The 25,703-nt window shown below is 36.6% G+C and overlaps 1 protein-coding gene across 1 annotated transcript in view; it reads left to right on the top strand.

Annotated features, from left to right (window-relative positions):
- The first annotated feature begins 10,059 nt into the window (after window positions 1-10,059).
- TEX11 (testis expressed 11) overlaps window positions 10,060-25,703 on the top strand; it is a 136,971-nt gene continuing 121,327 nt past the window's right edge. Inside the window, exons 1-4 of the mRNA XM_025044431.1 lie at window positions 10,060-10,191; window positions 12,725-12,892; window positions 19,678-19,762; window positions 23,476-23,555. Coding sequence (XP_024900199.1) covers window positions 10,060-10,191; window positions 12,725-12,892; window positions 19,678-19,762; window positions 23,476-23,555 — 465 coding nt within the window. The remainder of the gene's footprint in view (window positions 10,192-12,724; window positions 12,893-19,677; window positions 19,763-23,475; window positions 23,556-25,703) is intronic.

Here is a 25,703-nt window from a genome sequence, read left to right as displayed (position 1 = left end):
AATGAATGACAAATTGCAGGATGCAAAAGGAGAGGAGTTAATAGCAGTTACCAATTAAACCTTTTCCTGTTTTCCTTTATTTCATCACTGTACTATGTGATCTAGATGGTAGAAAATTTCGAAGAGGGAAAAGAAATCATTTTTAGAAACCGCATCATTTCCATGATAGTGACTGACTCTGAGACTCGGGGTGAAGAAGGAACTCTGTTAGTTTCCAGAACTGACGTCACAATCTTCAGTCTATTAGCCAGCTCCACGTCTGGCTTGACTGAGGTGCACAAGGCTTAAAGGGAGGGGGTATGCGAGGGAAGAAGTGGGAGGCCTATTAATGTTTGGATTTTGGGTTGCTGCCCAAATTTGGAGGCATCGTGCCGTGAATGGAGATCTCAGTAAAGGCCAACTCCTTGGCTGCAGGCGTCACCCACAGAGTTGTTTGGAGATGAGTGGGACGCCCGCCCTTACTGTGAGTGCTGGGGAGTCATTGGGTAATGTACAACTTCTGGTATTTCTGACTATTGCGCTCCTGAATAACCAGTGGGAGATACTTTACTATTCTTCCTCTGTCTTTGCCCTCCCTCCATGTCTCCATCCTCTTTGCCTGTCCTTTCTTTTGAGGGTCTGCTCCCCTTTCCCATAACCCAGCCATCGGCACTCTGGCCTCAGTGACGTAGGAAGCGCCACACTCCCTTACTCTCTGATTTCCTACCCTGGCTCTCGGAACTGCATCCCTAGTACTTGAGGCCTTGTCCGCTGTCTCAAGGTTTAGGCTCTGAGACAGGGCAAAGGCCAAGTGGGCGTGGCCTTTGACGTCACTTTGGGGGGAGGAGTTTCCCCAGCGTCGTCGACGGGCGCTGCGGTTTGTGGGGAGCACAGCGATGTTGGCAGGTCTCGGCTGAGGTGAGTGATTTAGTAGGTAAAAAGGGCCAGAGGAGGGTCAGTTACGGGTTAGCTGGGTGGTTTAAAAGTAGCAAGGAGGTGTGGCCATGTCCATTGGGTCAACTCTTTAGTGTGGCCTTGAGGTAATGGTTGATTTTTGAACTATGGAGTTCTCCGAGGCAAAGGAAGATGGTGGGCAAAGATGGGTGTTTCTTGACTTGGATGAAATGTGGAAAGCGGTTTGGGGCCACTGAAAGCGGGAGAGAGTGGTTGTGGTAATGGAGGGCCTAGATTCCGTCGAAGCCCGACGGTTGGTGACCTTTGGGGGTAGGGAGATGAGGCGCTAGCTGGGCCTGCGAGGCCTGGGGTTGGGGGAGGTGAGGACGGTTACTGATTGGACGTTGGGTGGAAGTGGACAGGTATCTTGAACCAATCACAGGAGACCTTGAGCCCGGTTTCCGCATCGCTGGGCAGATGATGGCCGAAAAGGATTTGGGATGAAAATTTCCTGCGGCCCTGGCTTCCGGTGCTCGCCGGCCTGGTCCCACCCCTCATTAACTACTTTTTCTGGGTTTTTAAAAATTTCATCAGCATTCTCTCCCTTTGAATAATTAGTAACTGGGAAATTTTGATGGGAAAGAACTTTTTAGAGGAATTGGAGGGTAAAGGACAGACTATTAAAATATTTTCTTATTTCATAGGCCTGAGCCAGAGATTTAAAAATGGACGATGCTAATTTTCATTTCATGGACTTCAAAGGTATATAGCAAAATGTCAAACTACTGCCTTATCTAAGATCTTCTAAATGTATTTTGTTTCCGAATTTTTATCTCTTTGGAGTATCCGTAGGTCCAACTTTTCTCATTAATGTGCCAGAAAAACAATGTAGATTTGTAAGACACTGGAACCTTTTTATAAGATAGTGTAGGGAGATAGAATTACAATTCATAGCTTGTTTTCTCAGGATTTTTACAGCACGCAAAATAACACTGGTTTAATCTTAAATAGAAATCTACTGTATCAAAAGTACATTAAAAAATTACTGCAAGATCTTGAAGTGCCTTTCCATAATCATCAATGAAAAAAAATTATATCCTGTGTAGTTTGAGATTTAAGTGCATTTTATTATATCTTAATTCTTTTGAAAATTGGTAATCCACATAGGGTATTTATGGGCATTCTTAAAAAACATAGGCAATTTAATTGACCAGAGCACCAGATTCCTTAGCCACATCAGATATAAAAAAATTTTTTTTCTCTTTTTCCTGGGGCCATGATTAGACCTGTGATACATTCGCATTCATGTAATAATGCAACATGTAACCAGGGTGGCTACAAATCTATGATTTAAAAAAGTTTAGCTTGATATTTTGTTAATTCTTGTCATTTTAAAAGAAAAACAAAGCCCACTAGCACCTATCTTAAGTTTTAATTTAGGATATAATATCTTAAATATATAAGTGTGGAATGGGGATTATGAGTTCTAAGTATATGTTATTTTAGATCTCGTGCTTACATAACTATTTGAAGCACACAGATAGGTATAGAGGATGATATAATGAGCACCTGTATACCTATCACTAAATTTTGTTGAATCTTAACAGCTTGCCGTATGTTTCAGCTATTTCATGTTTCAAAGAACTAAAAGATTGCATGTGCTGTTTTTTTATCTTTTAAAATTTTACATAAATTGTATCATTTTATATGATTTTTTTTCCTCTGCAACTTGTCTTTTTTTTTGTTCAGCATTATCTTTTGGGGTATTTAACCATATGGATATTTTAGTTCTAGTTCACTTCTTTCAACTATTGGTTAGTACTATTACATCAAATATAAGTGTACCGCAATTTATTCAGTCTCTTATTGGATGTATGAGTGTTTCAAATATTTGCTATTGCAAATAATAACACAATAATGAACACCGTTTTGGAGAGTTTAGCAGGAGCTTTTCAGACATTTTTGACTGCCATCTATGGCAAGGAAATATATTTTACATGACATCCTAACAAATACACAGAAGTTTAATGAAAGAGTTTTACCCTTATTACATGCAGTATCCTCCAGTATTTTCTATTCTAGGCTTTTTCATTGAAAAATGCTGGTTATGACCACTAAATTTATTTATTTCTTGAGCACTAGTGGGTGCGGCTCTAGGCCAGTGCTGTCCAATTGAAACATAGTGCAAACACATTATATATAGTGCAAGACACATTGTATATTTTCTAGTTGCTACATCAAAAAAGGTTAAACAGTTGAAATTAATTTTAACAATATAAGTTGTTTAGCTCGGTATATCCAGAATATTAACGTTTCATCATGTAATCAGTATAAAGTTTGTTAATGAGATTTTTTGGGGTGCAAAATTTGAAGTCTGGTATGCATTTTATACTTGAAGCATATCTCATTTTGGACTTGCCACATTTCCAGTTCTCAGCGGTCAGATGTGGCCAGTGGCTGCCCTTTAGTGGCAGTGCTGTTCTAGGATGTACATTTAGGTGAACTGCTGAATGTGGTGCTGCCAGGTCGAGAGTGGTAAGCATTTTTAACTTTATAAATATAGTTACAAAGTTGCTTTTGAACAGTGTAAAGTACTTGTAACTATTTTTACTCCCCCTCCCTTTCTCTTTTCCCTATACACTTGCTAATATTTGGTATTGTCAGACTTAAAATAGTTTGCAGATGTGAAGGGTGTCGTTTTTTAATTAACATTTGATTTTGGAATAATTTTAGATATACAGAAAAGTTGCAAAGATAGCGCAGAGTTCCCATATACCCCTCAGCCAGTTTCGTTTTCCCTAATGTTATTATCTTATGCGAGTCTTCTTTTAATTTGCACTCCCTGATAACTAGTTAAGTGGGGTGTATTTTTGTAGGTTATGGCTATTCGAGTTTTTTCTTTGTACGCATCACTTTTAGTCAGGTTTTATAAAAATGGACCACAGAAGCCCACACGATGACGCTAGCTCATATTCTCCATAGGGAGAATTGACATAACATTTATCTTTTTGTACCAACAACTCCAGTCAGTTTCATGGCCAAGAAGGAATAGAAATGGGTCTGCGTTATGCCCATTGGGGCTAAATAAGTGTAGCTCCTTTCCTGCATGTCAGTTCTTCAACTCTTTGAAGATACTTTCATCCCCTTGGAAGTCTGTTCAGATTAAGCATTCATAGTTTGTTCACTCATTCCTCATAGTACATGGTTTCTAATGCCCTCATTTGTGTGCTGTTCTCCGAACATGCTCTATTCTTTTCATGTTATTCCTTAAAGTGGGGTACCCAAACAGAATACAGTTCTCTAGACTTGGTGTGATCAGCACAAAATAATCTTTCTCTTTAGATTTACGAGTGATCATCATTATCTTTAGATACTGATGTAGCTACGATTGAACTTTTTCTATTTTGGGGGGGGGAGGTTGAGGCAGTCACACCCCACTGATGACTCATTTTGATCATTTGCTCCTAAAAGAACCTCTCTTTTTTAATACATGCTTCTATAAAGCTACCTCTTGCATCTCGCATATTAGTGCAGTTAGTTTTGAATACTTAAATGAAGGCCTGTGGGTTTTTTTCCTTACATTCCTCTCATTTCTGCAACTGGAGATTTAATTTTTGTTCCTTATTATTTCACCTATCTTATTTGCGTGCGCTCACGCGCGGTCTCTCTCTCTCTCTCTCTCTCTCTCTCTCTTTCTTTCTTTCTTTCTTTCTTTCTTTCTTGTCCCTCCCTTTCTTTTTCCTCCCTCTTCCAGGGTGATTTATTTCTCTCTCTAGATAAAATTGTTAAATAGAATGGGGCCAAGGACAGACTATTAGGCTATGCCATTAAAAACCTCACTCCAATCCATTTGGCAGCGTGTTCGGGGTATGCTTGCTCAACCTGCCTGGTTTGCTCTTGTCTCCAGAGTCTGGCAACTGTCTTGTTCTATTTGTGGCTTTTCCCTTAGATTTAGAATTTCTGGTTTATGTCTTTGATGGACTCTTAAGGCTCGCTCTCTGTATATGCGCTTCTGTTACCAACTCTCCCGTTCACCCCCCAGCTTTATTGAGATATAATCGACATATAACATTGTATAAGTTTGAAATGTACAACATAGTGTATCTGTATGTGTATAGATACAGATTATTGGGCATGTGCTTTTTATCTTACTATTGTCACTACACATTTCTCTATGTTTCTACCTAGTCCTCACGCTTTTTTTTTCCCGAAGCAGCTCTATTTTTTCTAGTTTTATTGAGATATAATTGACATATAACATTGTGTAAGTTTCAGGTGTACAACATGATTAAAGTGATTAATAGAAATGTTAGTTAACACATCTATCACCTCACATAGTTACAGTTTTTTTGGCGGGGGAGGATGAGGAAAATGGGTGAAGATGGTCAAAGGGGACAAATTTCCTGTTTACCTTTGAGGCTGCCTTCTTGATATTGAAGAAAATTTGATACCACACTGTGCTAGCCTGCTGCTGACCTACAGCCTCTGGGGACTTCAGCTCTACAGTACTTTTCTTCGTTTTGCTCCCTTTCCCTCCCACTCGTCCTTTTTCTTTTCTTTTCCCTTCTTTTTTAGAAATCAGCTTTACTGAGGTATAATTTACATATATAATAGAAGTCACACATTACAAGTGTGCAGGTTGATACTTTTTTTTTTGGCACATGTAACCCATATAACCACCATTCCAATCAAGAAACAGAACATTCTCATCTCAGAAAATGCCGTCGTGCCCCTTTGTAGTGAATCTACCCACCCCCCACCTTTTACCCCAGGCAGCCACTGTTCTGATTTCTATCATTGCAGATTAGTTTGTAAATGAAATCATAAAGTATGTATTCTTTATTTTTCTATGGTTTCTTTTACTAAGCATAATTATTTTGAGATTCATCCATATGGCTGCATATATGAGTAGTTAATTCCTTTTTATTGCTTAATAGCATTCCACTGAATGAATATATCACAGTTTATCCATTTATCAGTTGATGGACATTTTTGGCTATAATGAATAAAGCTGCTGTGAATACTTATGTATACATTTTTTTTAAACGACTTAGGTTTTCATTTCTCTTGGGGGAAATACCTAGGAGTGGATTTGCTGAGATATAAAGTGCCTTTGTAACCAGGTTTCAATAGATTGTCTAGAGTATTTCCTTCCTGGAGGACAGGTTTTGAAAAGCACAAATTCTTAATTTAAGAAACAATAGCAGCTGGGCTGGAGGGTTTCCTAGAACTGTCCCGCCTGATTCAGAAAAAGTTTCTCTTCTTGGCAAGCACCAGCGCCATCCATAATAGAAGGTGACTTAACATGGGAATAGCAGAAAGTTGAGTGGTGTTAAAGGATTTTGTACCAAGACAATTTAGCCCAGTTTTCCTTCTCAGCGTTTGGGGTATTTCTTCTTAACGAATGGTACCTACTTATCAAGCTTTGTAACTCCCTTTCCTATGGTTAATTTGGAGACAGTTCTCCTTTTTCTAGATTTCTAACATCTTTGTATTTGCTATTATATAAATACCCTTATGGTCTATTAAAATATACAAGTTTATACTTTAAAAAATCTATGATGATGGTTAGGGAGGTAGATATTAACTAATTTGTTTCATTAAATATTCAGAAGTCAGTTAGAATCTATACTCTAGACCAGCCCTACAGTAGAAATGTAATAGGACCTACAAATGTAATTTAAAAATAATTTCTAGCAGCCATATTTAAAAAGTAAAGAGAAACAGGTGCAATTATTTTTAATAGTAATAATTTTAATTCTATGTTTTAGCCTCACATATCAAAAATATTTCAACATGTAATCAATATATGAAATTACTGAGATATTCTACATTCATTTTCTGAATACTAAATTTTCGAAATCCGGTATATGTTTTACAGTTATAGTGCATCTCAATTTGGTCTAACCCCATTTCAAGTGCTCAATAGCCACATGCGGTGGCCCGTTAATTAATTAATTAATTAATTAATTAATTTTGGCTGCTAATTTAGACTGCAGATCTAGACTAAAAGCTTTACTAGGAGAAGTCACTCAAGGTAATACACTTGCATTGAATCTCAAAGTACTTTATTTAGAAGCCTCCGTGAACTACTTTTTCCCCTTCCTTTAAATGCCACAATTGGATCCCCAGATTAGGAATAGCACAGTTATTAGGAAGTGTCCCAAGAGAGGGTCACACAGTTCAGAGTCATGAGCATAATTTTATATGGCCTGTGCAGAAATCTTACTGAGATACTTGGTGAAGTCACCTGGTATGCACATATTAGGTAGAAATAATAGAGTTTATGAACTGAAGAGGTGGAGGAACTTAAGAATTTAACATTCATAGTATGTTATACAATACGTTTCAGGCTTTGGCCTCTGTATACATTTCTAAGGTGTTTCCTGTAATTTTCCTTTACCCTTTTCCCCAGTCAGACATAACCACTTATGTTTATTTGAACCCACTGTGCTTTTCCATACCTCTGTGCTTCTTTCTCTGGTATGTTGCCTGGCAAATTTCCAACTCATCCTCAGGGCCCACCTCAAATAGCACCTCAGTGAAGCCTGTCCTGCCATCCCTATATCAATTCTCAAATGAGCAGAGTTACAGTCCTTCCTTTATATTTCTGTAGCATCTGGTATTCACAGTACATATTGTGAATTTTTAAATTTTAATTTCCCCTAATAGAGTGATCCGCTTGATGGCATAGATTCCTTTACTTATCTTTGTATTGCTAGTGAGATGCCCAGTATCTGCCTGATACCAGGTATTTAATAAATGTTTGTTGGAGTAGGTTTGAAAAGGAGGAATGTAGACACCAGCCAGAACAGAGAGAGTGCAATTGTCTTGAATTCTGTTCATGCTGTGCTACCAGTAGCTTTGATCTTGGGTAAGTTAATTAACTTATCTATGCTTTATTTTAATCAACTGTAACATGAGAGTGTTAGTAGAATCTTAAGGGGACTTGTAACTCTAAAATTTAAATTGATAGATAGCTGTGTGTTCACATATATCTTGTGTGGAAATGACTGTTAAGCTCTACAAAGGAGGGAACTGTGTCTTATTTACATTGTATCATTGGGGCTTAGCAAAATACTTTATTATCATTAAATGTTTATTAGAGGAATGAAAGAAAGAACTCTTGTCTGTTTTATTCATACTGCTCACAGAATAGCAACACTATCACCAGGGATGACCCTATATATTTCTGAGGATGATTTGGAAATGCACATGAACTCAGATAAAGCTTTCCTGGATTATTATATCACCATCAAAAACAATTCATAGGATGCCTAATTGTTTATGACATTTGATATCTCCATCAAAAACAATTCATAGGATGCCTAATTGTTTATGACATTTTGCTTAGCAATCTTCTAAATAACTAGTACATTCTATTAGGAATGAAAAGGCTAAAGATACCTTGTGTGGAAAATTAGCCTTCTTTCTTTTGATTTTATTAAACTTTTGACCTCTTTTGCAACCAAATTTTATTTGCTGTGTATTGTGTGTAGATTTTAGTAGTATAGAAATAAGAAACCACAGAGATCTTTGAGTCAGCTTAGACTTCTTTCTTCCTTTAAGTACTTCTTTGCTAAGAGTTCCTAAATGTACTTAGTCTAGCTAATCCACTTCAGCTTTAATCCACCTGTGTTGCAGTCTATCTACTGTATTCCCAATCTTCCCACATATTGTTTCTGGTCTGACTTAGATACGAGTCTACTGGGCAAGTGTCTTGGATAAGTCCTTCCAATGCCTAGTACATTGTTAACACTCAGTAAATGGAAATTAATTAAAGTCATTTAAATAGGTAGAAATAGCCTTTGGAATCCATGATACTAAAACAAAACAGGTCTTAACCGAATAGAATATTCTTGGTCCAGAACAGCAGGGCTCAGCTTCAAAGGGTAACAGATTGTAATGAGAATAAAAGAACAATATGTACAGATTGTTTTTTTGCCTCTTTGGTCAGGTTTTTATTCAAAATTATCTGTTATATACAGATATTTTATAAAGTAGATGCCTAGGGACAGGATTGGATGAACTGGCAAATTGATTTTGGTTACGGGCCTCGCTTTTCCGGGAGTGTGAAAGATATAAAGTACCTAGATTCATTGCAACATTGACACAATGTGTATTTCGTTGAGAGCACTGAGTTGTGGCTCTTTTGAGACACTCCCTCTACTGATGTAGTTTGTTCAGTGTCAGTACAGTTTTATCCTTTAGTCTCTAAAGTTTAGTTCTAAATGTGACTGGGTATGTTTCCTCACCAGAATCAAGCTGAAAATGTATTTTGATTAGCATGATCTTGTCAGCTCTTCCCTTTTGATCCCCCCCAATTTCCCTCCAGAACTTTACAGAAATTTATCTCCTGATGAGCCAAAGTTTAGGTTTGCTCCAGTCCCTGAGCCAGCTCTATCCAGGGCAGAAAAAATAGCAGTATTGTAGAGCAGAGAAGAGATTGGTTTAGAATGAAGCCATTCTGGCCATCAGGTTTGAGATTTCAGATGCTAGGGGCGTAATTTAGGTAGCTGTTGAGCTTCGGAGCTGTATCATTTCTGCTTGTCATGATTTTTGTGGCGTTGGACTGCTCTGCATCCTTTCCTAGTTGCCTTCCAGGTCCAAGGGTGCTGCTTAGGACCATGCGTTGCTGCGAATAGTTCTCTTGAAACTGTGGTGTATGCAGTTCCATCTGACTTCTGCATTATGTCTCGCTGCTTGGATTCTCTTGTACCCTATCCAGTTTTGTCGGTTGGGATCTCCTAGAACACTGTATGAGAAAAATGATCATCTCTCTGACCTTAGATAGAAAATACGATTTACAGTGCGATTTCAGTCTGTGACTAAACCTGTTTGCCATGAATTTGCCCTTTTGACACTGCTTGGATAATTCAAAGCGGCCTCTTCTGGAAAAGTTTTTCTTAGCCCACAATCAGAATTATAGCATAGCACTCTGATTCTTCCCTCCTTGCTGTTTTTCAGTTGTCTCAGAGTCCTGGCATGTCACTTGTTCCAGGCTCTTCCCGACAGAGCTAGTATAGTGGAAAGTATAGGATTTCAAGTGAGAAAGCCAGAGTTCAGGTGCTAGCTTGCTCCTTTCTCTTTGTGTCACCTTTAAGAAGTCGCTATACTTTGTAAATCTCAGTTTCCACATCTTACAAAAATATCTCCATTACAGAGTAGGTTGATGATTAAATGAGAATGCATATGGAAAGCTTTGAGGCTATAGAGCAGTATGCAAATATTAATTTTATTGTCAGTTTTGGTTCTTTTCTCACAAAGGAAATTGCAGGTAATCATTGTGGCTGGGACCAAAATCTCGAATTGACCCTGGTAAGTCTTTGAGCTGCTTTGGCTTTTGAATGACTGGTTGAGCTTATGGAGGTCACAGACTTGGCAGGACTGTTGATAAATTTTTTTTTCCATGTTGTAGCAGAAGCTCTCTTCCTCAAGGACAGGGAAAAATGTTTATTTTTTATTATACTGTGCCTACGATGCTGTCTACCTAATCAGAATTAATGAGTACTGATTAACACAGCCATCTCAATAGTGTGGCCACTCCAGTTTTAACAGGATGAATCTCGTTTAAATTATATTGACTGAAATCATGTTGTAAATCACAGTTTATTTCAGTAGCCAGGAAGATAATTTAATCATTTTCTTTCAAAATGTACAATCTTGCTCAATATAACCTTAATACAGCATGTTGTCTTTGGATCTCAGGAATAGGCTATATTTATAGAAGCTCTTTTATGAGCTTCTGCCAGAAGCAGGTCTCTTTCATAGCATAACTCAGCCATTCAGCTGTGCTGTCTCTGCTACTTACCCGGCTTTGCTGACTGCATTTTACCCTAAAGACCTGCAGTGCTGTCATTGCCTCAGCTTGTGTCAATCAGATTGCTCAACTGAATGACACTGAAAATATGTTTTGAAAGAACTAGAATTATTTTGACAATGAATTACATAAAACATTAAGAGAATATTCACAAATCAAAATTAATGCCTTCACGCAGTCTCATATACTGTGTGACTAGAAGTTATAATTGTTATCCTATGAAGATATCTTTGGATTTTTTGAAAAGAAGGAACTCAAAACTTTATATTGTTTTTTTCAAAAACAATTTAAAGCAATCTTTTAAATATTTGCATTTTTAAAAACACCAGTTTCAAAACTCTCTTAATTTTAAATTGAGGTATAATCGACATGCAACATTAGATTAGTCTCCGGTGTTCAACATAATGATTTGATATTTGTATATATTGCAAAACGGTCACCACACTAAGTCTAGTTACCATCTGCCACCACATGTAGTTACAAAGGGTTTTTTCCTTGTAAAGAGAAGTTTTACCATCTACTCTCTTAGCAACTTTCAAATATGCAATACGGTATTATTGACGATGGTTGCCATTTTGTATGTTACATCCCCATGAATTATTTATTTCATTGCTGGAAGTTTGTACCTTTGACTGCCTTCGCCTGTTTTGCTCACACCGGAGCCCCTCCCCTGCCACCTCTGCCTGGAACCAATATGTATCTACAAGCTTGGTGTTTGTTTGTTTGTTTTAAGATTCCACATATAAGTGAGATTATATGTTATTTGTCCTTCTGACTTATCTCACTTAGCATAATGCCCTCAAGGTCTGTCCATGTTGTCACAAACGTCAAGATTTCATTCTTTTTTATGCTTGAATAATATTTTATTGTATATTTACCACTTAAAAAAATTAAACTTATTGAGGTGACATTGGTTACTACATAAGTTTCAAGTGTACGGCTCTTTAATACGTCATGTGTATATTGCATTGTGTGCTCACCGCCCAAAAGTATAGTCTCCTTTTGTCATATATTTGGCCCCCTTGACCATCTTCATCTCCCCACCGCACCTTCCCCTCTGGGAACCGCCATATTGTTGTCTGTGTCTATGAGTTTGTTTTAATTGTTGCTTTCTGTTTTACATCCCACATGTGAGTGAAATCATGGTTCTTGCCCTTTTCCATCTTATTTTGCTTAGCATGATATTCTTAAGATCCATCCACATTGTCTCAAATGGCAGTATTCCATCCTTTATTGTGGCTGAGTAGTGTTCCATTGTATTTATGTATCACGTCCTTATCCATTAATGGACACTTAGGTTCTTTCTATATCTTGGCTACGGTGAGTAATGCTGCAGTGAACACAGGGATGCATATATCTTTAGGAATAAGTATTTTCAATTTTTGAGGGTAAATACCCTGGAGGGGGATTGCCGGATCATATGGTAGCTGTATTCTTAATTTTTTGAGGAACTTCGCACTATTTTTCATAGTGGCTGCACCGTTTTACATCCCTACCAGCAGTGTATGAGGATTCTTTTTTCACTACATACTCTCTAACACTGTTTAGAAAATGGTGACATCATTTGTACAGATTGAGTAACTGGCTTATGTTATCACTAATTGGGCATGTCATTTTTTTCTCACAAAATAAGGTCAGATCTTCAGAGACAGGATAAGTTAGCTATGTCTGTCTAATGCTTGAAACTATTAATAAGTATTTGTTTTACAGGGCACATGTCTAAGTCTCTCTTCAGAATTTCTATATTTTCTAATTTTGAAGACATTATTAATTTCTATTTTGTAGTTTTAAGATGACATTACTATTTGTGAAGTCGATGCTTTTTACTTACTGAGAATGAGAATAATGACTATTATAGATAAGTGATTCCCAGGGAATATAACTTTTATTTGAAAATTGTGCTGTACCTTTAGCTAAGAGAAACTTTTCCTCCAGTTTGTTTTTACTCTAAGGATCATTCAAAGTCTCTTCGTGCTATATTCATTTGACCAAAATCTAGCAATAGAGTTCAAAACGATTTGCTGCTTTTAGCCAGTGGTGATAGTTCACGGAATTTTCTCATCCATTGTCATTTCAGAAATTATCAAAAACCTCATTGTGAGTGATCATTTGCCTAACATGCCTGAGGCAATTGATAGACTCTTCATGGACATAGAAAATATCAACAGGGATTCTATGGCTGACATACAGGATGCTCAGGTTGGTATAAAAATAATTTCGTTTGATAAGTTTTGATGATTGATCATTTTAATTAATGGATAAGTAAATGGGCTTCATGATTAACCATTGCTAAATACATAGAAATCTGTTTTTGGATTTTCAAGCCTAATGGTGCATTTAGGGAAAATAATTTTAGAAACCAGTGGAAAAATATCTGCTCAAGTTTAACCTTTACGATTTAACCTCTCTAGGCTTCAGTTTTCTCATTTGTTAAAGGAGAATAATAAAACCCACCTCAGCATTGTAAACAAATAACATATTAGATGCTGGTTACGTACTAGTTTGTCACTAAATAATAGTTCTCTCCCTTTTGCAGCCAAGTAAGAAAGTACCTGGTAGTAGGGAACTCAGCTGAGCGTAAGCCTCCAGGGGCACTTTTCGAGGTGGGGGGGTGTATTTTTTCTGGTATTTAAATGAGGGTCTGTCATTTAATTTGGAAATTGCCCTGAGGTTCTGAAACACTTCTGGGAACACTGACTTCGGGCAAATCCCTCCATTTTGCAGAGCGCACATACGGAAAGGTGAGAATAAAATTTATTGTAAATCTTTCCCTTTTTTACATATAATAGCTTTATTTAGATATAATCACAAACCACATAATTTACCCATTTCAAATGTACAATTCAGTGAATTTTAGTATTTCACATTTGTGCGCCCATCACCACATTAGTTTTAGAACATTTTCATCACCCTCAAAAGAAACAGGTTGCGCCTGTTCTCGGACATTCTCCATTTCTTCCCCTCCTCCCAGCCCGGAGTCCTCTCATCTACTTTCTGTCTCTGTGGGTTTGTCTATTCTGGGAATTTTCTGTAAATGGAATAATACAATATGTGGTCTTTTGTGGCTGACTTATTTTGCTTAGCATAATATTTTCGAGGTTCTTCAATTTCGTAGCATGTATCTGTACTTCATTACATTTTATGGCTGAATATTACTCCATTATTTGGATATACCACATTTTGTATATCCATCTGTTGATGAACATTTGGGTTGTGTTATCCTTTTATCTGTGATGAGTAATGCTTCTGTGAACATTCATGTACAGGTTTTTGTGTTTTTGTTTCTCTCGGGTATATATCTAGGAGTGAAATTCCTGGTTCATATGGTAACTTTGTTTAAATTTTTGAGGAACTGCCAGATTGTTTTCCAAAGCGACTGCACCATTTTACATTTCTGCCAGCATTGTATGAAGGATCCAATTTTCCCACATCTTCACTGATACTTACTTATCCGTGTTTTGAATTATAATCATCCTAGTGGGTGTGAGTTGGTGTCTTGTTTTTTATTTTTAATTGTGGCAAAATATATATAATATGAAATTTACCCTCTTAACTATTTTTAAATGTAAAGTTTAAATGTTAAGTACACTCACTTTGTTGTGCAACCAATCTATACAACTCTGTTCATCTTGCAAAACTGAAATTTTCTACCTATTAAACAACAACTCCCTATTCCCCTCTTCCTCCAGTCCCTGGGTACCACCATTCTGCTCTCTGTCTGTATAAATTTGACTACTCTTGGTACCTCATACAAGTGGAATCATACAGTATTTGTCTTTTTGTGAATGACGTATTTCACTTAGGATAATATCCGTAGGTTCATCTACGTTGTAGCATATATCAGTGTTTACTTCCTTTTAAAGGCTGAGTAATATTGCATTGTATATATTTTGTTTATTTATCATTCCATGGACACTCGAGTTGCTTCCACCTTTTGACTCTTGTGAATAATGCATCTATGAACATGGATGTTCAAATAACTGTTCCAGTCCTAGCTTTCAATTCTTTCGGATATATACTTTGAAGAGGAATTGCTGGGTCATATGGTAGTTCAATTTTTTTTTTTTGAGGAATCTCCGTACTGTTTTCCATATTAGCTGTACCATTTTACATTCCCATCAACAGTGCACAAGGGTTCCAATTTCTACACATCCTCGCTTGTTATTTCTGTTTTTTTTTTTTTTTTGATAGAAGTCATTCTTGTAGGTGTGAGGTGGTATCTCATCATGGTTTGATTTGTGTTTCCCTGATAGCTAATGACGTTTAGCATCTTTTTATGTGCTTATTGGCCTTTGGTATATTTTCTTTGGAGGAATGTCTGTTAAGATCCTTTGCCAGTTTTTAAATTGAGTTGTTTTTTTATTATGAGTAATAGGAGTTCTTTACATATTCTAGATTCATTATTAATAGCTAGAGACTAGTAAAGATCCTGTATATAGGCTGTCTTGCTGAGATTCCCCACCCCCCCCATTCTGGAGCTGCTGTGCTGATTTCTTTTTTAAAAAATTATTTTTCAATTACAGTTGATGTACAATATTATATTAGTTTCGGGTATACAACATAGTGATTAGACATTTACATAATTTATGAAGTGATTCCCCTGATAAATCTAGTACTCATCTGACATCGTACATGTTCATTACAATATTATTGACTATATTCTTTATGCTCTACTCTTCATCCCCATGACTATTTTGTGACTGCCAATTTGTACTTCTTAATCCCTTTCTTTTTTTTCACTCCTCAACCTGAAAACCAAAAAAACGTTCTCTGTATCTATAAGTTTTTCCGTTTTGTTCATTCATTTATTTCTTTAGATTCTGCATGTAAGTGAAATCATATGGTATTTGTTTTTCTCTAATTTATTTCACTTAGCATGATACCCTCTAGGTCCATCCATGTTATCACAAATGGCAAGATTTCATTCTTTTTTATGGCTGAGTAATAGTCCATGTACTACCTCTTTTTTATCCAATCTTCTATCGATGGACGCTTAGGTTGCTTCCATATCTTGGCTATTATAAATAATGCCGCAGTGAACATAGAGATACACGTATCTTTTCGAGTTAGTGTTTTGGATTTCTTTGGATAAATACCCAGAAGTGGAATTGGTGGGTCATATGGTAGTTCTGTTTTTAATTTTTGAGGAACTTCCAAACTGTTTTCCATTGCGGCTGCATGAATTTACATCCCCACCAACAGTGCACAAGTGTTCCCTTTTCTCCACATCTTTGGCGACACTTGGGTTTGTTGATTTATTGCTGATAGCCATTCTGACAGGTGTGAGGAATGTCTCATTGTGGTTTTAATTTGCATTTCCCTGATGATTAAGTGGAGTTTGAGCATCTTTTCATATGTCTATTGGCCATCTGTTTATGTTCTCTTTGGAGAAATGCTTGTTCAGGTGTTCTGCCCATTTTTTAATTGGATTGTTTATTATTTTGTCGTTAAGTTGTATGACCTCCTTATGTATTTGGGATATTAACAACTTATCAAATGTGTCATTGGTGAATATCTTCTCCCTTTTTGTAGGTTGTTTCTGTTTTACTGATGGTTTACTTTGCGGTGCAAAAACTTTTTAGTTTGATGTAGTCCTATTTTTAAGTTTTTTACTTTTTTTCCCTTGCTTCAGGAGATATATCAGAAAAGATATTACTAAGAGCAACATCAGAGAGTTTACTGCCTATATTTTCTTCTAGGAGTTTGATGGTTTCAGGTCTTACATTTAAGTCTTTAATTCACTTTGAGTTTATTCTTTTATATGGTGTAATAAAGTGATCCAGTTTCATTCTTTTGCATGTATCTGTCCAGTTTTATCAACACAATTTATTGAAGAGGTTGTCTTTATCCTATTGTATATTCTTTTTTTTTAAAGACTGTGTATAGGATTTTGAGCCAAATTGATAATTGTCAAGATGCAGGATCTCAAATGCTTCTCCTATTGAATGCTCTTGCTTCCGTTGTCATAGATTAATTGGCCATATAGGCACGAGTTTATTTCTGGGCCCTCTGTAGTGTTCCATTGATCTATCTGATTGTTTTTATGCCAGTACCATTGCTGTTTTGATTACTATAGCCTTGTAAAATAATTTGATATCAGGTAGCATGATACTGCCAACTTTTTCTTTTTCAAGATGTCTTCAGCTGTTTGGGGCCTTCTGTGGTTCCATATAATTTTAGGATTATTTGTTCTAGTTCCGTGAAAAATGCCATTGGTATTTTGATAGGGATTGCATTGTTCGAATCTGTAGATTGCTTTGGGTAGTACGGACATTTTAATGATGTTGATTCTTCCTATACATGAGAACTGTATATGCTTCCATTTATTTGTATCTTTTATTTCTTTCTTCAGTGGCTTATAGTTTTTTGAGTACAGGTCTTTTACCTCCTTGGTTAAATTTATTCCTAGATATTTTGTACTTTTTGACAATTGTAAATGAGATTGTTTTCTTAATTCTTCTTTCTGAGAGTTCATTATTGGTGTATAAAAATGCAACTGATTTCTGAATATTAATTTTGTATCCTGCTACTTTACTGATTTGTTTATGGTTCTCATATTTTTTTGTGGATTCTTTAGGGTTCTCTATATGTAGTAACATGTCATCTGTAAACAATGACAGTTTTACTTTTTTTCTTTCCATTTGGATGATATTTACTTCTTTTTCTTATCTGTTTGCTGTGGCTGTGACTTCTAAAACTATGTTGAATAAAAATGGTGGAAGTGGACATCTTTGTTTTGTTCTTAATCTTAAAGAAAAAGCTTTCATCTTTTCATCATTGAGTATGATGTTAGCTGTGGTTTTGTTACATACAGCTTTTATTATGTTGAGATATGTTCCCTCTATCCCCACTTTGCTGAGAGTTTTTATCATAACTGGATCCTCAATTTTGTCAAATGCTTTTTTGCACCTATTGATGTGACCATATGATTTTTATCCTTCATTTTGTTGATGTGGTGTATCATATTACTTGATTTATGGATATTGAACCAGCCTTGCATCCCAGGAATAAATCCCCCTCGATCATGTTATATGATCTATTTAATGTAGTGCTGAATTCAGTTTGCTAATATTTTGTTGAGAATTTTTGCATCTGTGTGCATCAGGGATATTGGCCTATGATTTTCTTCTTTTGTGTAGTGTCTTTGTTTGGTTTTGTCATCATGGTAATGCTGGCCTTGTAAAATGAGTTTAAGAGTCTTTCTTCCTTTTTAATTTTTTGGAATAGTTTGAAGATAGGATCAATTCTTCTTTGAATGTTTGGTAAAATTCACCTGTGAAGCCATCTGGTCCAGGGCTTTTATTTGTTGGGAGATTTTTGATTACTGATTTGATTTTGTTAGCAGTTGTTGGTCTATTCAGATTTTCTGATTTTTCCTGATCGAACCTTGGAAGATTGTACATTTCTAGGAATTCATCCATTTCTTCCATGTTGCATGACCACTATTTTAAATGGCTGAATAATATTCCATATAGTGCATTTTTTCATAATTCATTTATATATTTCTTTATTATTGATATTTGTATTGTTCCCAATTTTACATGATGTGAGGAACACTGTTAAGTGCAAATATCATCCCTTCAACATTTTGGATTGTATCCGTAGGAAAAATAGCGTCTTAGAAAAGCAATTAGTGTATCAAAAGATATGAACATTTTTTGCCTTTTTTTTTAACATTGTCAAATTGCTTTCCAAAATACCAAAAATGGCAGCTTCTTTATGTTGTTTTACACTGGATGTTTATTTTTCCCCCTAAATAACATTTGTTCCTCTGGGAAATTTGGAGCCAAATATTAACTCCATGTGTTTTTGATGAAACAAATCAAATAATTCTTCATGTGAAAGTCATCATTAGGTCAGCTGTGGCATGGGGATACTATGTGAGAGAGATGGAGATGAGCATGAGAATTAGCCCCAGACTAGTTAGTGAAATGATAGCAATGTGGAATGATGTGTTTAAAGGGAAGTGCATCAGAAAAATGTAGAACTGTGAGAAGAGTGACACTTAGAGAAAATAATTAAAACTAAAATATAATTGTGCACCTTTATCGTACATAAACTTTTTTTTTCGTTTGTCCAGTTAGTATTCCTCTTAGTCATATTACTACCAATGTGTTTATTCTAAGATAATGGTATAGGGCTTCTGTCTAGTCACCCTGGGAGACTTAGGCCAAAGCTATGCCATACTGGTTTGCAGCAATAGTACCAACCAGGATGAATTATTTTCTTCAGAGGTCTCTGCCAGAAACCAGCCGGTCCTAAATTACACATTTTTGTGTTTTCATTTTATCCTTGAGACACTATGAGCTTGATTTATTTTTACATCTAGTCGACTAGGTTCCATGTGATAGAAAGATATACACCAAAAGAAGCTGCTAGAAACTTTGTCCCCTAATCTGTAGAGCAAAACGTAAATAGAACAGCAAATTTTATTATTTGAGTTTGTAGTCTTTCTTTATCCCTCTGGTAGGTACTCTGAGTGCTGTATAAGTTGTATGACACATGAACTTTGATATCAAGGAGCCTAGTTGGGAAACAAAAATAAAACAAATAATTAAGGAATAAATGATACAAAATAGCATAATTGCTCAATTATGTGAAACTTAATGAATGTAGAAATTCAAGGAAGATAGAGATCAGTGTAGACTGTAGTGGTTGCTGAAGGCTTCACGGATGTTCCTGGTGAGACTGACCTGGGTTTTAGTTACATAAAGGGAATGGGAGAATGTATATCTATCAAGAGCCACCAGTACGAGTATAAAGGTGCGTAGATAGGAATGAACAAGTTGTGTTTGTGGGACAGCATTAGATAATCAAACTTAACATTGGGTAAGTTTAGGGGAGGAAAGGTAGAATGTGATTAGGTTATCGAGGTCCTGTAAATGATGCACAATAGTCACATAAGCATACGACATGCAAGAAAGAATATATCTTTGGAGAGGGATGGTATTTTAACAGGCTAAGAAAATGTTTCTCTTGTCCAGGTTGAAGAAATGGCAATAAACCTGTGGAATTGGGCAGTTACCAAGAAAGTAAATTTGGTTATAAATGACGACCAGAAAGCTAAATGTATGTATATATTTCGTGATTCATATTGTGAGAAATATTATACATCAGGTTATGTTCCTGCAGTTTAAATAATATTTTGACCACTTTTCACATAGAAATTTGTTAAAACAAGACTAAGGAAAACAACCCGTAAGCATGCTTTGTCAAGCAAACAGCCTCCCTCGGTTTTATGATTTTTTCAGAAATCAGCTCCATCTTAATAAAGTTTAAAAGCATCATTGCAAGAAATAGTCTGGTGGTGAATAGCAAAGATAATTAAAGGATGTGGAAATGAGAACTTGAGGAAACATTAAAGAACACGGATCATTTTCTCTGGAGAATAGATGATCTGGATTCTGAAGGACCATCAAGGAGTAGTTTCCTTTCTCCATTAATAATGGAAAGAAAAATGTTGCTGTGAAAGAGATTTAAATTTAAAAATCTGTAAAGAATAGTTTCCTAATGAGGTTAGTTGATGAACATTGGATTGAGTTACTGAGAAAAGCTAGAGAAGTTTTTTTTCTACCTGTGAAAGCAAACAACAACAACAAAGCAAAACCCAAAACCAAAGTCATCCACTTGGACACATTCATTAAATGTGGTTCACTGGGAGAGTTCTAATGCTTTACCTAAATGGGCAGGGTCTAGTGTGCTGAGAGTTGCTGAGTTCTAGCAAGGATGATGACAGTTAATGCAATTTGGGAAATGATATCGTCCAATTATAAAAGATACATTGAGGCGACAAAACAAAGGATACATTGAAGCGGTCTCTGGACCACTCAGCTTTGTAAAAACAATTGAATTTTGTCTGTATGCAACAGTAGAATTTATTACTAAGTATGTATCTTTATGAGTATGAACCCAATTGTATACAACTTTCATGTAGGTGTAGGGTAATTAGTGTCAACAATATAGTTACTCATTAGTCCATTCTTCTAGTAGGATGTTTTGAGAACAGTTCTATCTCTTTAAGTCAGATAAATGTTGATATCATGGCTCCTAGGAGCCTTAGATCCTATAGTTATGGGGAGGGAAAAAATTAGACATTTATCTGTAGAGAGACTTAGTACACAGGTGAACTGAGCGATATTAAAATGCATCAATTCTAAACACCTGCCGTTCTGCACATTGTGGGACCAGCATTGTTCCGGTAGTGTTTCACCGCTTGTCAAGTAGCAGGGATCTGGTAGGTGAAGTGGAAGCTGCAGCCCTAGGACTTGCTCAGTGTGCTGACCCTGTGCATGTAGCACTTCTTAATCAGACGTTTGGGTGCTTATTATGTGTACGGTACTTTTAAAATTCTGGAGAAAACAGGATGTGGTGCAGGAAGATTTTAAAGAGTTTTATTCCAAAAGTATGTTGATTGGAAGATATTTTTTCTCCTTATGAACAAATTCAGTGTGTAGATTATGTCATGTGATGAAAAAAGTCATCAAGATTTACAAGGTACAAATTTTTATTATTGGGAAGAATTATGGAACAATGAGCAAAAATAAGAAATCCAGAAATAGAGGAATGACTTGTAAATTTGAGTTTTAGACCTGATTGAGGTGACAGTAAGGTTGGAGAGATAAGAAAAGGGTCAAGCTGCCTATAGATTTGGTAGTTATTCACTTGGAGGTGATTGTTGAAGCCACAAGTGTCGTCGAGTTCTGTGAGGGAGAAAATAAAGAGCAATAGTTTTTAAATATTGATATAAATGAGAGTCACCTATGGAGCCTGTTAAAATACAGATGCCTAGGTCCCACTATTGGTGGTTTTGACTTAATAGATTTATGATGAAACCTGGGCATATCTGTAGTTTGAAAAAAAAATTCTCAGGAATCCTCATGCATACCAGTGGTGCTGAGAGAACACAGTAGTGACATTTTAACCTTGACTCTTCCAGAAATGGGAAGAAAAAGAGCAAGGATAGGAGACCAGAGAGGACAGTGAAAATATTCTGGAGGAGATTCACTATGTATTTATCGAGTACAGATTCCTTACAGTGTTGACATAACATGTTATGGTGGGCAGTAGGTGAAAGGGACAAGGTAAGACTCCAGAACAAAAATCTCAGGCATACATTAATCTTGAGGATCTGGGAAGGAATGGATTAAAGCTAAATGAACAAGAAAAACGGGGAATTCACAAATGCCAGAGGATACAGCACTATGTATTGTCTAAAGTCAATTCAAATATCAAGCTGTGGACAGAGCAGAGTCAGGCAGTTGTAAGGAGTCAGTAGGCAGCCTGCCGAGATGCGTGTGATCTAGAGGGGCCGGAGCGGGCTGCTGAGAAGACAGGGGTAGAGGACAGCAACCAGGGAAACATCTTTATACTGCAGTAGTGTTCTGTCTCGGCCACTGCCGCCTTTGGCCTGTGGCCTTGATGGCGATAACTATAAACAGCTGGATCGAGAATGTGGGGATGGGAGCAGAGTTCTTAGACTACGACATTTCCCACAGAGGGACACCGCTCAGAGCTGGACCGGGATCGAGTGAGTCCAAGGAGGTATTCAAAATGGCCATGACTACTGTGAAATGTTGCTTTGAAGTCAGGGAAGGTGATCTTGGTAGTGCGGTTTCAGTAAAGCGGTAAGGTTGCAAATAACATGGCAGGGACTTAAGGAGAGGAGTAAGTAGCAAGAAAGGAGAGGTAGTGGACAGACCATTCAATTCTGGAAGTTTGCCCGTGAACGGAAGAGGAGAAATGGGATGGAGGCTCGAAGCGCAGTGGGGTTGGTTTGTTTTCTAGTGGGGGTGGTGGATGTGTTGGAAGGCAGAGGGAAAAGGAGTAAATCGAGAGGGAGGGACTGAAGGTGTCTTTGGAGTGGGGAAGTAATTGAATGATCAGGATCTTCGAGAACACTGAAGGGTTAGTACACTTTGGAAAAGATAAAGGAAACATTTTAAAAACTGGAAATGAAGACAGTGTAAATAAGATTATAAGTTGTCTTACTGAAAGTTTTTCTTTTCAGAAACAAATTAATTTTGTTAAGGGATGAATAGATTTGACATTTCATGATGATAATAAAGACCTGACTACTTCAATTACACTGTAATTTCAGCTGAGCAGATCTCTTTTCAATGGAATATTAATTAAAAATGGTATTAGCTTGAGCAGCATAGGTACTATCAAGGGCTGCTGAGATCTAACATCAAGGCAGCTAGTTTAGTCATGTAAAGTCATCTTTTAAAAAGTCGGCTGTGTTTTATGATGAAAGAAACTACACAAACAAAGGGGTTACAGTTATTCAAACTTTCCTCTTTTCAGGGGAAATGAACTGTATCATGAAGATAACTGAATTTTCTAAGTTATACTTTAAGAACTTTTTTTACATTATCTACAGCAAAGAATGTACTTAGAAAGTTCCAATTTTAGAATAATCCAAACTATCGTAGTGTTCAGAAATTTTGTCAGATGTCGAGTAGTTTCAGAATTACCGTGCTGCCAGCACGGTACATACGAGAGCGTCATGGAGCACCAGGTATCTAGTGGGTCTTTGGGGTTTACGACCTGCAGAAATTTAAATTTGAAAATTAAGTATCTGTTTGACTGGAGCATTATGCAAATGATTCATTTGATAAATTTCAGGCCATTTACTTTTGATAATTGTTTTTTAAAAAAGCCTTTAAAACTCTTATTTTTAACAGTAAAATCTGTTTCGTTTCACTCCTCTTTTCTCTTTAGAGGTGTATATAAAAGGAGAATGCCTATTTTGTGTTTATGAGTGTCTAATTACTGTTTTGCAGTACGGCATGTTGCTTGCAGGTTGGTGTGTATGTGTGAAAGCTTAGCTGTTTCGGAAGAAGGTATTCGAAGACACATTTTGGTGAGTCCTAAATGAACGAGGAGAGAGTGCAGGTGTGATGAGACAGTCGGCGTGCCTATGAAGATGGATGCAGTTAGCGTAAACCCGAGGGGGTTACGCCCTCAGGGCTACCCAGGTTCCTTTTATGATTCCTGCATCGATTACAGTGAAGGTCTCGGCAGTGTTATAGTTGTTACTATAGTGATTCAGCAGACTAAGTATCAAACTTATAATTCAGGATTTATGAAAATTAATGAAAGTAATAAAAGGAATAGTTCTCTGCTCCATCCCTCCCTACTCCATCTCCCTCCCCAGAGGCAAGTATGTTTTTTCAGTGGAGAATATTTTTCCAGTGTTTTAAAACAATATTCATTGAAAATCTCCAATGTATACACAAAACAAGTAAGACCGTGGATTCCCCTATTCACGCATCACTCAGCTAAAGTATTCTTCAACACATGACCGCTCCTGTTTCTTCTCTAGCTCCTCCAACAGGAAACCTCCAGCCCCATGGATTATTTTGAAACAAATCCAAAATACATTATTTTACCCATACGTGTCTCCAAATGACGAGATATCTTTTTTATTCAAACAAACCCAGTACTCATGATGACACTCGATAAAATTTAACAAAGATTTTTTTTTCTAAAATCATAAATATACAGCACCTCCTGCCTTGCCTGCCCTGCTTCTTCTCCCTCTCTCCTCCTCCAGATGGTTTCTTAGAATCAGGATTAAAGAAAGTCTACACCTTGTGTTTTATTAATATGTCTCTTTTAATCTACATTTCTCTCCCTCCATTTAAAACAAATGTGTTGATTAAATTTATTTCTTGAAGAAACCAGGTCGTTCGTCCTATAGAGTTTCCTAAATTTTGGATTCAGATGACTGCATGCTCACGGTATCATTTAATGTTGTAGTCCTCTATCCCGTTTTCCCTGTACTAGTAGATTTAGAAGCTTGAGTTGATTCAGGTTCAATTTTGTCAAGAACGTTTTGAACTTTTATCCTTAGGACGTAATCCATTAGGGATGTACTGTCAAAACTTTGTTTAATATTATTAAAGGTTGTTTTCCAATTACTTGAAATAATTTCTTTCTCTTTGATTAAGCTATCAACTTCATACATAGTTAAGTTCAAATTTTTTCTATTTGCTTTGGATTTTTAGCAATTGCTTTTTCCCCCTTGTTGATTGAATTTTATTTTATAATTATGGAAAATATATACATGGCTCTGAAGTCAAATCTACTAACGGAGGTATGTTCAGATAAGTTGACCTTCTATCTTTGTTCTCTCTACCTTGTTTTCTTCCTGTCTCAGTAGTTGACTCTTTTGTTTATTTTATTGTTTATCCTTTTTTAATTTTAATTTTTAATTCTAGTTGACATTCAGTAACATATTAGTTTCAGGTGTGCAGCGTAGCGGTTAGACATTTATATAACTTACAAAGTGATCCCCCCGATAAGTCTTGCACCCACCTGACACCATGTATAGTTATTTCTCCACCTTTTTTAAAGTCCCGTTTAACATTATATCCTAGAGATCACTCCATAGCAGTGTAAAGAGATATTCCTCGTTTTTTATACCTACATAATATTCAACAGCTGCACATACCTTATTATATTCCTCTTCGATGGACATTCGTGTGCTGCAGTGAATTGCGTCATGCAGATGTCTTTTCTCATTTTGAGGATATCATTCATAGCCATTTCTGTTTTCACTTCTGGTTATCTCCGTGTATCTTAATCATATATATGCTTGTATCACTGTTTTAGTTTGCTAGGGCCGCCGTAACAAAATACAACAGACTGCATAGCCTAAACAACAGAGATTTATTTTCTCAAAGTTCTGGAGGCTAGAAGTCCAAGATCAGGGTGTTGGCAGGTTTAGTTTCTTTTGAGGCCTTTCTCCTTGGCTTGCAGATATTTGATTTCTGTCTGTATCTTCATATGGTCTTTGCTGTTTGTGTTTATCTCTGGTGTCTTGTTGTGTATCCACATTTCCCACTACAAAAACACCGGTCTGATTGGATTAAGGTCCACCCTTATGAGCTCCTTTTAACTCTGTCAACCCCATTAAAGACCCTGTCTCCAAATAGTCACATTCTGAGGTACTGGGAGTTAGGGACTCAACATACATATTTTTGGGGGAGGGGACACAATTCAGTCA

This window comes from Pteropus alecto, unplaced genomic scaffold, assembly GCF_000325575.1.
Source record: "Pteropus alecto unplaced genomic scaffold, ASM32557v1 scaffold312, whole genome shotgun sequence".
NCBI classification, from domain to species: Eukaryota; Metazoa; Chordata; class Mammalia; order Chiroptera; family Pteropodidae; genus Pteropus; species Pteropus alecto.
The sequence above is the reverse complement of the archived record's forward strand: the minus strand, read 5'-3'. Positions and strand labels throughout refer to the sequence as shown.